Below are 13089 nucleotides of genomic sequence, written 5' to 3'. Positions count from 1 at the left end.
GCCAGTCTTGGAGTGGAAGCCATTTGTGTCCCCAGGGAACTTAACATCCTCAGAGGTTGTGAAGTGGTGTGGAAGCCACCCTCTGCCCACCCTGCCTCTGCCTCCGCCCCTCCTTAGCGTCCGCAGGTTTTCCCTGTGGCCTGTGTGGAGCATGTTGACATTGGGAAGATTTTTATAATCCTTGTCAGACTTAATTTTTAGGAATCGAAAAAAACAATTTTTTTGCCTTAAACAAATATAATAACACTTCTAGTATTGGTAAATAAAACTGGTAAATAACGCTTTTAAAACATAATTCAAATGGTCAGTGATGCTTAGCGCTTGTGTCCTGCTTTTCTGAACACCCTAACCTCCCTTCGGTTTCTTTACTAAACACACCCGCCCACTGTCCTCTATGCTGAGTGGTGCCGGGAGCCGTTTCGCTGTCGTCTTACTTTGCGTTTGGCCGTCACTAGCCTTCACCTTGTTACTTGCTTGTGCTTTCTAGTGACTTCTCACCACCTCTCGCTACTGTCTGACTAATGTCAGCTCTTGAATGATCTTCGCATTGTGGATTTAAAGATCACTGTTTCACCCGCTTCGGCAATATTTTGAATCAATGCCAGCTGAGCTTGCCATACGAGCAATTGACGTTTGTTTTCGTGAACTGTTGTCTAATGAGAACCCGTGTCCAGGGGATGTGTGGAGATTGTAGTTACTCATTAGCAGTTAGTGGGGGCTTTGGCAGACGCAAGCAACGACCTCTCTCTCGCTCTTTCTCGTTATATTTTGACATGTACTTTCAGTCCTGCAGAAAGATTCCCCCATTTTATCAATTCCAGGAAGCTCTTGTATAAAACTTTTTAAAATTTCCAGATGACATGTGTATTATAGAAATACATATGTGATAGAAAATTTGAGGCCCAAAACGTATAGAAAAAAACCAAGTATGTCCAGTTTTAATTGAATATGAGTTCGGAATGGACTCGTTGCCTTGAGCCCATTTGGATTTGCAGCCACCGGATGGGACACAGTAGAACTGGCCGGCGGGGTTCCCCAGGCTGCCGCTGCCACCACATCTCTGTCCTGTGCAGCGGTTGGTGGGTTCAAACTGCTGACTTCTTGGTTAGCAGCCCTTTTGCTTCCTTGAGAGAACAATTTTGTGATTTTTTTTAAATGCTGTTTTGATTCATTGATTAATTTTTTTTAATACCTTGAGTTTCTCAACGCTAAGTTGGCCCGATACACGATTTGAAGGGGGTGAGGGGAGGGAGAACAAGTTGTTTGATCATTCCTGGATCCATGGTAAGTAAATCTGAGTGTGTTCTTAACCACCTCTTTGATAAGGACAGAGAAATTAGGCTGTGTTGGTGATGGCTAGTTCCTATCCTGGCACTAGAATGCCATGAAAGGCCATTCTGAAGACGGTGTTGATAAGGGTAACTTAAGTTTTTGATGGCCACCAACAGATGCATTCGGTAGCCCGGTGAGCAATAAGAAAGAAAGCAGATAAGAGTCCTTTTGTGTATCCTGAAGGTGTGGGCACTGAAATATGGGCATGGTGTGTTGAAATTGCTGTTTCTTGTAGGGATGCATGCATTAAAGCCAAAATGCACTTGAATCTTCTTTAGGTTTGGATTTGGGTCTGTGCTGGCCACAGGGAAAGGGGTGTAGGATCCTTTCAAGGAAATGTGCTGGAAGTGAGTGGCTCCTGAGGAAGGCGAAAGGGATCTTTTCTTTGCCAGATCTCCCGAACCTCTAGACAGCTTGGTACAGGCTTGTCCATGGCCCTCTCTGATACTGTGCCACCCTCCACTGCCGTCGAAGTAGCTCTGACTCTCTCAAGTTTCCAAGACTGTAAGTCTTGACAGCAGCAGACAGATAGCTTGTCTCTCTTCGGTGGAGCTGCTGGGGGTCTGAACTGTTGACATGCAGTTAGCAGATAGTGTTCAGCCCACAGTATCACCAGGACCAAAAAAAAACCTCCTTAGGAATTTCAGATAAGCTGCGAGGTTTAACATTAGATCTTCTACCTTAATTGGGAAATTAAAACAGATGTCCCAAAGAGCTTTTTTTGTAGTCCTCGGCCAAAGGCCAGAGGCTGCCCCATACAACTTATCTCCCCAGTCTATTTATAGGACTGGCACTAGCTCGGCCCTTGAACGCATTTACATTTACAATCTCTGTAGTATATTTTCTAGTGTTCAGTGGTTCTCAACCAAGGGTGATTTTGCCCCCAGGTAATGCTTGGTCCTTTGTGGAGACGATTATAAGGCATCCCAGTGGACACATGGGTCGTGTGTTGGGCTGCTAACCCCAAATTCAGCTGTTTGAACCCACCAGCTGCTCCTCGGGAGAAAGATAAGGCTTTCGGCTCCATAAAAAACTGCAGCCTCGGAACCCTGCCGTAGTTCCCTGACAGGATCCTGAGGACTGACAGGTGCCTCCGTGGCGGTGACTTTTTTTGGAGACAGTTGTAGGTGTTTAGATAGCAGTGGAGTTGCTTTTGACATCGACTTAGTAGCCAGGGGTGCTGGTGGTCGTACCCCCTGAAGTGCGCAGAACCCATTAAGCCATTGCTGTTCAATCGATTCTGACTCACAGCAACCCTATGAGAAAGTAGCACAGCCCCATGAGGAAGTGAGTTCCCTAACAGCTGATGGATTCCACCTACCAGCTTTTCCGTTAGCAGCCACACCCTCTAACCACTGAGCCCCCGGTCTCCTTCCTGCCCAAGATAGCCCTCCGAGAAGGACTTACCTGACACAATGGGTCATAATTTACTAAACTATCGAGTTTGGGGCGGGCGGGGGGCATAGGGTCTTGATTACTGTCATCACAACTATTTCCTCCTTACATACTTGCAAGTGTATCACTCAAATGTCTTGATGCTTGTCTTAATGCATTCCAATGATTAATTAATTTAAATGCCTGCAAAGAGGTGTTTGGAAATTTCTCACAATGACCATGGCAATGAAGCTTTTCCCATGGACAGTTTGTCCTCGGCCATGACACAGGATTTTGTCCTAGGCACGGAGATCGCTAGGACGTGCCACGTTAGGCTGTGCAGTGCTGTGACGGTGCCAGCCTTACCAATAGCCCTCCATGAAGACAGTCACAAAATTGAAAACTGGCATCATTTCCATTAAAATCCATGTGATCTCTTTTCTCGCTGCTGATAGCTAAGCATTCCCGGGGCAGCTTAATGATGTCTTACAAGATCCATCCTTGGGGCCACAAGCCAAAGAACTAAGTTTTGCTTCCTCCACAGGACCTAGAGACAAGGTTTTTTAACCTCCCTGCTGTTGCTTGTTTCTTTGTTTTGTTTATTTTCCTCCAATTTTCTTGCAAATAGAAGGGGGGTTGGTGGGCATAAGAGATGCGATGGAGAACAGAAGGCAGAGTCTCTTTGGACAAACACCACAAGCCTGGTGCCTTTGAGGTGATTCTGGCTCGTGGTGGTCCTGTGTGTGACCACGCTGGACTGCTCGGGGGTCCTTGGCCGTGACCCTTAGGAAAGCAGATGACAGGTCTTTCTTCCGTGGTGCCACCGGCTAGGTTTGCCCTGCCAGTCTTTAGGCCAGTCTTGGAGTGGAAGCCATTTGTGTCCCCAGGGAACTTAACATCCTCAGAGGTTGTGAAGTGGTGTGGAAGCCACCCTCTGCCCACCCTGCCTCTGCCTCCGCCCCTCCTTAGCGTCCGCAGGTTTTCCCTGTGGCCTGTGTGGAGCATGTTGACATTGGGAAGATTATTTATTGCACCCCTTTGGCTTCCAGGAAGAGCGTTCTCAAAATAAACAGCCTGGTTTCCACACAAGCTGCTGTTAATTGTTTCTGAGCTAGAGTATTCCATAACAAAGGGAGGAAAAATAACTCTTTTTTAAAAAAGGCTGTGAGGAACGCATCCAACCGTGGTGCTGAGTCAGTGTGGGCCTGCACGTGTACCTGAGTGAGAAGTAAACGGGGGCTGCTGGGAAATCCGGCTGAGCTACCTGCCGTATCTAAAGTCCAAACCAGTGGCTACAAGACGGAGCAGTGCTCAGCTCTCGGGGCAAGTGTTGGCACAGTCACTATGCAGGAAGGCAGCGAGGGCGGTGCTGTTAGTGGTGAGGGAGCCTGCTCCCGTAGACACGATTCGCACTTTGCCTGCTGCCCTACATCCAAATGTTTGTACTCTTGCAGATCCACAATCCTTAGACGACCTGTGTATTAGAAACTCCACAGTGCCCTGGATGAAAGAAAGGCCATCCAGATCATTTGCTTTAAATGGTAGGTAGGTAGGTAGGTAGATACCCTGTTTCCCCAAAAATAAGACAGTGTCTTATATTAATTTTTGCTCCCAAAGATGCGCTAGGTCTTATTTTCAAGGGATGTCTTATTTTTCCATGAATAAGAATACCCTACACATTTATTGTTTATTGTTTTATTAAAAGAGACCTCGCACTTCCTGTCTGCTGCGGCCAACAGTGAGCTGCGCGGCGGTGCTCACCGCTACGGTCCAGAGTTACAGTAGCTTCAGGGGGGCCTTATTTTCGGGGAGGTCTTATTTTAGGGGGGATGCATTATATTTCAGTGAGAGGCAAAACTGTAAGTAGGTCTTATTTTCGGGGGATGTCTTACTTTAGGGGAAACAGGATAGAGAGAGAGATGGCCTTCTCTTTGTAGCAGCCTTGATTCAAACTGTTATTTTAACAGCCAAATACATGGACATGGCCAGTAAGCAAGAGGGAAGGTTGGGGAGGGGGCTGTAAGACTCCAGCTAAGCTAGTTTTGCCCCCAAATGGCTAGGAAAGAAGTCTTGCTGTGTGGAGCTTTGGGGGTGTAGGACTGTGGATGCAGAAGAGGACCGGCATCACACCATTGTGTCAGCTGACACTCTGTAATGAGCAGCTCATCAACTGTTTCACATGGGAATTCCAAAGCAGTTCCCTGGATTCTGGCCAACCGATCCTGACTTGTATCCGAATCCTAAAGGAACATGAAAAGAAAACTCCCTGAGGGAAACGGTTTCTCGTAAAAGAGAGCAAACTGTGCGGTAGGTCCCCAAGAGACTCAGCTAACAGGGTCCCTAGTGAGCCAGCCGCCTGGTAACTGCATGTCTGGGTCCGTGTGTGTCTGTCTTCCAGTGCTGGGCGCACTGTGCATGCCTGTCGGCAGCCTGTCTACAGAATCGGTGAGGTCAGCCATTTGACGTGCCACCGGCAGGCGTTTGCTTAAGTGACACCCCCACTTGCCTGAAGAAAAAATATAAAAAGTTACGAGATTGGCCTTGCCTCTAAACCTGACGCCCAGCTGGCTTTCCCTGCGCACTCTTATGATGCCCAGAAACGCCCTTGGCTGCTTCCTGTGGTGACTAACCACACTGAGGCCACCTCCCTGTTTTCTCTCTGCTTGCCGCCTGCTTCACTGCCTGTAGGCATTTCCATTTCACACCGCCGCCTAATAACCGCCTCCTCCTAGTCTGGAGAGGAGCTGGCACCCATGCGGCCCGTGTGCCTTGTGGAAGCCTTGCCCGCCCCCAGCACCCGAATGCTACTAGGAACTCTCCTCTGGCTATATCGACTGGCATGAACCAGAGCTTGCTACCCTCCTGCTCACATTCCCGGAACCACAGCCCAGATGCCCAGTGACTAATTAGTGAAATGCCAGGTACGCTTTGTGAATGACTGTACTGCGGCTTCCGGGCTCGGAGGGAGCGCAGAGGACAGCTGAGGCCAGAGACAGACCTGAGGCGTGTTGCGCCCGTTTGTGTCCTGGCTGCTACAATTAGCAGCAAAGTGCCAGGCACACACCTCAGTGTTGGTGCTGGTGCTGCCCTGAATGTGCTTGCAGAGGTAAGAACACAATGTTTCCACCTGTGTTTTCCTTTTGTCTGCACTGTGTGTTTCTTCTGCCCTATGAAGAATGGCCGATTGCTTGAACTCTAGGGTTTAGGTTTTCCTCCTAAAATAGAAATTGAGCAAGGTTGAAGCCCATTCAGTCTTCCAGAAGGAATGAACCAAATTTAGGATGACTCTTCCCTCTTTTTTTTACCCCCAGCTAGACTGCACATCACATTTGCCACTACAGTAGAATTTTTGCTAGCTTCTGTTTTACAGAGCGCCTACCTTACCAATATCCGCCTTTGGAAAATCGGTCTGTACCAGCAAAGCAAAGAAACATGAGCTGTTCCGCAGACGGGCTGTGGAACTCGTGTCTGATGAGTTCTGTTCCCCTCACCTCATCTCCGGCTCGGCAGACAGGGGGGCTCTTAGACGAAGACCACAGTAGCATGCAGAGAGGGGGTTCAGATGCCGCGTAAGGAGACGAAATCCGTGAGACAGTGGTGCTGGTCCCTGGAAGGAAGGCCACTGGGCCACCGCTTAGGAACATCCCTTTCCTGTGACTGGGAAGGCAGTGATGAGACATATTATTATTACCCTGTTATAAGAGGGCAGTGTGATGAACAGCTTATTCCTCGCGGTGTGGTAGAGACAAGCCTCTTGACTCGGAGCCAGGGCTGGGAGTTGGTGTGTCAGCAGCTGTGTTCCAACAGGGGCTAGCCAGTGCTCCTACGTGTGTCCTGCCCGCCTCCATATTCTCGAAACAGTGGGAGGCATCCACCGCCCCCAACGTGCTGGTGGGCCCCTGACAGGTGCATTCTAAATTTTGGTAGCTCCAGAAAAAGAAAAGCATCCGTTCTCTGCCGGGTTATTTCCCCGTCTGAGTGGAAGCGGAGAGGAAGGGCTCTCCCTTTAGGTCTAATTCAATGAAGCTGAGACGGCTTTACGGTCCATCTGGTAAGGCTCCCTTCTTTTCCTCCCTGAACTTGCTGTCAGAAGGTACAAAACTAAATCCCCGCGGATCCCCCGCCTCCTGCTTCGGAGTGGTAGGTAAGATGGTGTCGCAGGGAGGGACTCGCGGCAGGCTTGACCCCCAGCTCATCCACATGTTACAGTGGTGCCATTGGGCCCCTCCCTTAACCTCCCAAACCCCAAACTCACTGCCACTGAGTCGATTCCGACTCACAGATGACCCTCTAGGAGAGGGTAGAGCTGCTCCTCGGACTTGGAGACCACAACTCTTTATGGGAGTAGAAGCCTCCTCCTCTTTCCCCAGAGGACCAGCTGGTGGTTTTAAACCGCTCACCTCGGGGAAGCCCAGTGCGGAGCCACGATGCCACCGGGGCCCCCACAATGCAAGCACAGTCATACAGTCTGGCCCATTTCCGGCACTGGACGAGGGTGAATTCTTAGTTTGCATGGCTTACCTCCATAGGGCATTTATTATGATCCCGTAAAACCCATGTTTTTAGGCCAATACTGCTTGCACTACAAGTTTTCTGCCAACCACAGCCCCTCGTGGTTATTTTCCTAAGCACCTATGCTCAGTTCTACGTGGGCGGTAGGGTTCAATGTGGGTGAAAAACCTCAGTACGCACATAGCCCTTAACCCTCACAGTACCTCCAGGAAGCAGAGACAGGGCTGCCTGGGAGACATTGTGGGTTTGGTTCCAGACGACAACATTAAAGCCAATTGTCATAATAAAGGGAGTCACACTGATTGCTCGGTTTCCCAGAGCATATAGAAGTTCTGCTCACATGAGACACGCAACTGCAGGCTGTTAAAAAGTGTGATGTCTTAAGAGAAATGGCTACACATGACACGGCGCCCGCTGCTCTCGAATGGACTCTGATTCCTGGTGACCCTGTAGGAGAGAGTAGGGCTGTTGGGAGATTCCAGACCTTTACAGGGACAGAAGCCGTGTCTTTCTCCTGGGGAGGAGCTGATCCTGCGGTGACCAGCTCCTTGCAGAACCCACTGGAGCAGGGGGGTCGGCAAACCTTTGAGACGGAAGAGCCCATCCTGCCCTCACGGTGATTTAAAGATTTTCAAGAGTGATCAATGCATTTTGGCACCAGGATCTGAATCGTATCTCTTTTAAAATGTTCAATTTTACTTCAGAGCCACAAGAACCATCAGTGGCCACAGACCCCCAGTTGGCGAGGCCTTGAGCAAGACCCCGGTCCTGCGAACTTGCCCGACAACTTGCTAATGGACCAGGGTGGTATTCTCACGTTCATCTCCCTGACTTGACATCTCTCTCTATCAACACTGCAGTCAACTCCCCCTTTTCTTGTGTCCTCTGGGAATGAATCGCTTAGATGCCACCGGGGGACATCAGCTTCTGCCAGGGACATGTGCCCAAAAGGGAACTGCAAGAGCATGCAGCTTGGTTCTGTCTGAATAGTTCTGCCCCGGGCTGCCATCCCCTGTCCTCCCACCCTGCTAGTCCCCCCACCCCTACCCCGCCCCCTTCCGCCTGCAAAGTTAGGGAGCCTCCGCCTGTGCCACCAGCGAGGGACAGGGCTGCGTGTGGAGCTGCAGCCTGTCACGCAGCAGTGCTACTTTTAGTAACTGGAGGCAGACGTGTATACAGCTGTGATCATGCCTTATTTTAGGAAGAAACAGATTCACTTGCAATCAAGGGAATATGGAGAGATAATTTAGGAAAGGTATATTTAAGCCTTAGTCAAAGGTTAATTGCGCCACCCCAGCTCTAATTGGCTTTATATTCAGTAGCATAGCACTGAGAGAGAGATTTTAAAAACAAAAAGACTAAGTGATGTATGACCTTTGCCCGGGAGTCAAGTTCACACAGGTGTTTTCTCGTTTTTTGGGGGGTGTTTTTGACTAACTGGCTGTTGGGATGAGAATTTAGATACACATACAGTGGCCTTACCCTAGACACTAGGGCCTAGAGCTCTTTTGCCATGGTGATTATACTTTTGTTCTTTGAATCGATGGCAGAAATTTTCCACCTGGGCATGGGCATCCTGGGGAGATTCAGTGAGGAAAGTGACCCTGTAAGGCTGCACCCCTCCAGGAGAGTGACTGTAGCCCTACCACCCCCACCATCCACTCTATCACAGGTACGGGCCCCCAGAGCCCGTACTTCCTATCCCATCCAATTCCTCAGAAGCAAAGACCATCCCGTGAGTTTTTGAATATGAACATTCATATGAAAGTGTGCCATACAATTAAGAAAAGCCCTCAGAATTCCAAATCACCACCCTGCCGGATCCGTGTGTTCTCTGAACACTTAATCTTGCTTGTAGAAACAGAAAAAGAGCCTGGGGTGGATGCCAAGGTCTTTTACCCGTTGCACCTTCTAGAGCAGGGGTCCTCAAACTGCGGCCCGCGGGCCACCTGCGGCCCACCAGGTGTTTTGCCCCATTTTTTTACTTCAAAATAAGATATGTGCAGTGTGCATAGGAATTTGTTCTTAGTTTTTTTAAAACTATGGTCCGGCCCTCCAATGGTCTGAGGGACAGTGAACTGGCCCCGTTTTAAAAGTTTGAGGACCCCTGTTCTAGAGAATGCAAACCTGCCCACCAGTGACTTCTTAATAAACCATTCTCATAATTCTGTTCATCACAATCCACTTTTCAATTTACCTGTAAGTTCTCACGCCAAGCTTTACCACGTGAGCACTATGATTCTGTGGTGCTCAAGCCCTTTCGTAGCTTCCTTCAAAGGTTTACGACCCCAGTCTCAAACCTCTCACCTCCCTCCCCCCTATTGTGATTTCTCTCTGTACTCTTACTACGTAGGCTAGTTTAGAACTGTGGCCTTACCTGGGAGATGGCTGGGGCATGGGGTTGACAACTGCATCTACGTCGTTCACTGGACACGCTTTTTTGTGTGTGCATCCTTACTGCGCTCCAGGTGAGGGCTCAGTGAGACCACAGCAGCACGAGCCAAGTCTATGACTCTGGCCCTTGTGGGCTTGCCGCCTGGTGAGAAAGACGTAGCCCAATCCAATTATTTACACCAAGCGTTGTCGAAAGAGAAGCTGTAGTGATTCCTGAAAGCAGAATCCTAGAGCTTGGGTAAAGATTCCCTGAGAAATGCCATCTAACTGAGTCAGGGCTTATTAGGTGCAGGTGCCTGGGTGGGCTGCTTGTTGCAGCGGTAACAAACCAGCGCAGACGGGGTACTTGCACACAATACAGGTCCGCCTCCCTTTTCCTGTCTTGGAAGTCAGAGCAAGGCGCCTGATGGGTTTCACGGTGCTGAAACCAAGGTGCAGAAAGGCGACCCTCTTAGGAGACTTGGGGAGAACCTCCTTCCTCCGTCTTCACGGTCACTAGCACAGCATCCTGCCTCAGGGCCAAATTGCCTCCTCTCCGGCATCACATCTCCCTCCGCCTCTCTTGGGTGTGGACGCTTCTGACTGCATTTTGGGCCCACTCGGGTAATCTCCCTATCCCCAAATCTTTTCACTTTCATCTGTAACACGTCTTGTACCATCTAAGGCAGTGGTTCTCAACCTTCCTAATGCCATGACCCGTTAATACAGTTCCTCATGTTGTGGTGACCCCCAGTCATAAAATTACTTTTGTTGCTACTTCATAACTGTAATTTTGTTACTGTTATGAACCGGACGACCCCTGTGAAAGGGTTGTTCAACCTCCAAAGGGGTCGTGACCCACAGGTTGAGAACCGCTGATCTAAGGTAAAAGGTTCCAGGGATTAGGACCTGGACATCTACGGGGGTCATTGTTCAGCCACCATCAACCTTCCAGGCCAAGGAAACAGTATTCAGAAGTATGTGTGAAGAGCCCAGGGAAGATTAGGGTATGGCGAGTCCCCCAGACTGCACACCAGTGGGGTGATGGAAGTGAGATCAGGAGGTGGGAGCTGTTTTAGGGCAATAGGTAGAGGTGGGAGAATGCAGGGCTATGTGTTCCCTCTAGAGGGTTTTGATGTACACTTGACGAAGACTAAGAAGTGACTGAAGGGTTTCGAGCAAGGGAATCTTAGTTTGTGGAGAGCAAAGCCCAGGGGTCCAAGAGCGGAAGGCGAGAGCTGCGTTGGAGGAACTAACAATGGCCGCTTGGAGGCGTGAGGAGGAGTGGAAATGCCATGGGTGGGTTTTTCTAGAAGCTTCTCGTTTTCTGTTTTTATTTTTTTCCTGGGCTTGGGCCCTTGGGGAGGGGTAATGGCAAGTCCTATCCTTCAGGAACCAATGGCTCTCCGTGTGGAAGATTTCTTTGGCTACTTTTTCGTCTAAGAAGCCAGCAGTCATCTTTGATGAGAGGTACCTGAAAGACAAGGTGTTCACAGGCAGATTGCAGATTACCAATACCCTGATGAAAACCTAGGGAGTTTTTTGTTTGTTTTTTCCTGAAGAGGTTCATGTAATCATTCCCATTGGCTAAGCAGGAGAATCGACCCTTTTAATGAAGTGTGAATTCACATCAGCTAACAGTCGAACCTGCTGTGGAGTCTGCGTTAGCAGGGAGGCATCCAGAGAGCAGAGCAGCATTGCCAGATTTGCCCGTGACGTTTTCTGGGTCCATTCTGCAGAGGTGCGCTTGTGACAGGGTCCGCAGTTGGGCCCGAAATGGGAGGCAAGCTGAAGGAACAGGGTAATCTGTATTAGTGCTTATTCAGAAGCAGTCAATGTCTGCATATCGAATGCTCCCGATCGCGTATTCACGGTAGACACTGGGAGAGACAGCTCAAGCCTTGTTGGAAGAAGTAGGACTTTTGGTTAGTTCCTGGTAGGAAACCCAGGTGTCCGGAACTGACAAAGGCCCTGTGTTGCAAATATTAACATTTTTTATCTGCAATCAGACATGCGACCGCCTCAAGCAGTCAGCCAGCGGGACCAAGCGCCGGGTGTTCATCATCGAGACCATGGGTGGCTACTGTGGCTACCTGGCCAACATGGGAGGGCTCGCGGCCGGAGCCGATGCAGCTTATATTTTTGAAGAGCCATTTGACATCAGAGATCTACAGGTATGTAATATGGATAGAAGCTCTAGAACTCATGAAGTGGTGCTCGCTCATGTTACTCATAGCATCTGATTCTGACATTTGTATGTTGAAAATTATCGACCTCATTGAATCTCAAGATACATTGGCTTTAGCATTAGGAATGATTTTGGTGAGTCAGGAACAGTGAGTTAAGAGGCCATGCCCAGACATGTCTCAGGGCAGCATCTACTTTTCACCCAAGCTGGTTACTTTTTTGTTGTTTTGTTCTGTCTATTGAATAAAGTACTTTGTCCATGATGCAATGGATGGTTTCTTGTTAAGTTATATTTGTTGATCAATGAGTTCCTTAAAGAGTTGGCACAGGCATGCCTCGCTTTATTGCCTTCTACAAATACTGCATTTTTAAAAATCATTTTATTGGGGGCTCATACAACTCTTATCATAATCCACACATGCATCCATTGTGTCAAGCACATTAGTACATTCATTACCCTCATCATTCTCAAAACATTTGCTCTCTACTTAAGTCCCTGGCATCAGGTCCTCGTTTTTTTGCATTTTTTTAAACTGAAGGTGGTGGCAAGCCTGCATCAAGCAAGCCTGTCCGCACCCTTCTCCCAGCAGCTTCTCCCTTGGTAATTCTCACCCTTTTCCTAGCTCTTTCATGCTGCGGCTGCACATGAATGGACTGCAGTGCAGACGTAGCCTCTAGGCGCACTGGGAAACGAACGATTCTGTGTGCCCGACTACTTCCACACTCGTTCCTCTGAGGCGGCCTGGGACCCAGCCCACAGTGCCTCTGAGGGACGGATGCCAGTCCCCTAATGAGCTGACCATACAGTTTCACCTACGGTTTTTGAAAATTAGGAAACAACACCAGACTTCTGGTGTCTCCCTGGATCTGAGGTTGGGAATAGGTGCAATTGTTGGAGAACACCTGCTGCGGGAACACTTAGTCACCTGCTCGAGGGAAGCGGCCACTTTCCATGGTCAGGTGCTCAATTTAATTAGGGCATGAATGTGAGACACCAACAAAGGTTCCCAGGGCTGCGGGGGACAGACGGAAAGCTGTGTTGTTAGGACGTAGGGGAAGAAAGCTGTGTTGTTAGGAAGTAGGGGATGAAAGATGTAAGCGTGTTGCCATTTTAAAATAACAAAGAAACCTCATGTAGCCCTTGCAGTCCTTGAGGTGTGCTTCTTTATTTTTTTTTATTAATCATTTTATTAGGGGCTCTTCACCTAAGCCCCCGGCATCAGCTCATGTTTTCCCCTTCCTCCCGCTCCCCCCTCCCTCATGAACCCTTAATAATTTATAAATTATTATTTTGTCATATCTTGCCCTGTC

The 13089-nt window shown here is 49.0% G+C and overlaps 1 protein-coding gene across 1 annotated transcript in view; it reads left to right on the top strand.

The window, feature by feature from the left end:
- The window catches only part of LOC101660140 (phosphofructokinase, platelet), a 46935-nt gene that overhangs the window by 21427 nt on the left and 12419 nt on the right, over window positions 1-13089 (top strand). The window contains exon 12 of the mRNA XM_013004550.3: window positions 11597-11765. Within this exon, the coding sequence (XP_012860004.3) occupies window positions 11597-11765 (169 nt within the window). The remainder of the gene's footprint in view (window positions 1-11596; window positions 11766-13089) is intronic.

This window comes from Echinops telfairi, unplaced genomic scaffold (assembly GCF_000313985.2).
Source record: "Echinops telfairi isolate 266 unplaced genomic scaffold, ASM31398v2 ScPeMD7_31;HRSCAF=116, whole genome shotgun sequence".
Classification (NCBI taxonomy): Eukaryota; Metazoa; Chordata; class Mammalia; order Afrosoricida; family Tenrecidae; genus Echinops; species Echinops telfairi.
The sequence above is the reverse complement of the archived record's forward strand: the minus strand, read 5'-3'. Positions and strand labels throughout refer to the sequence as shown.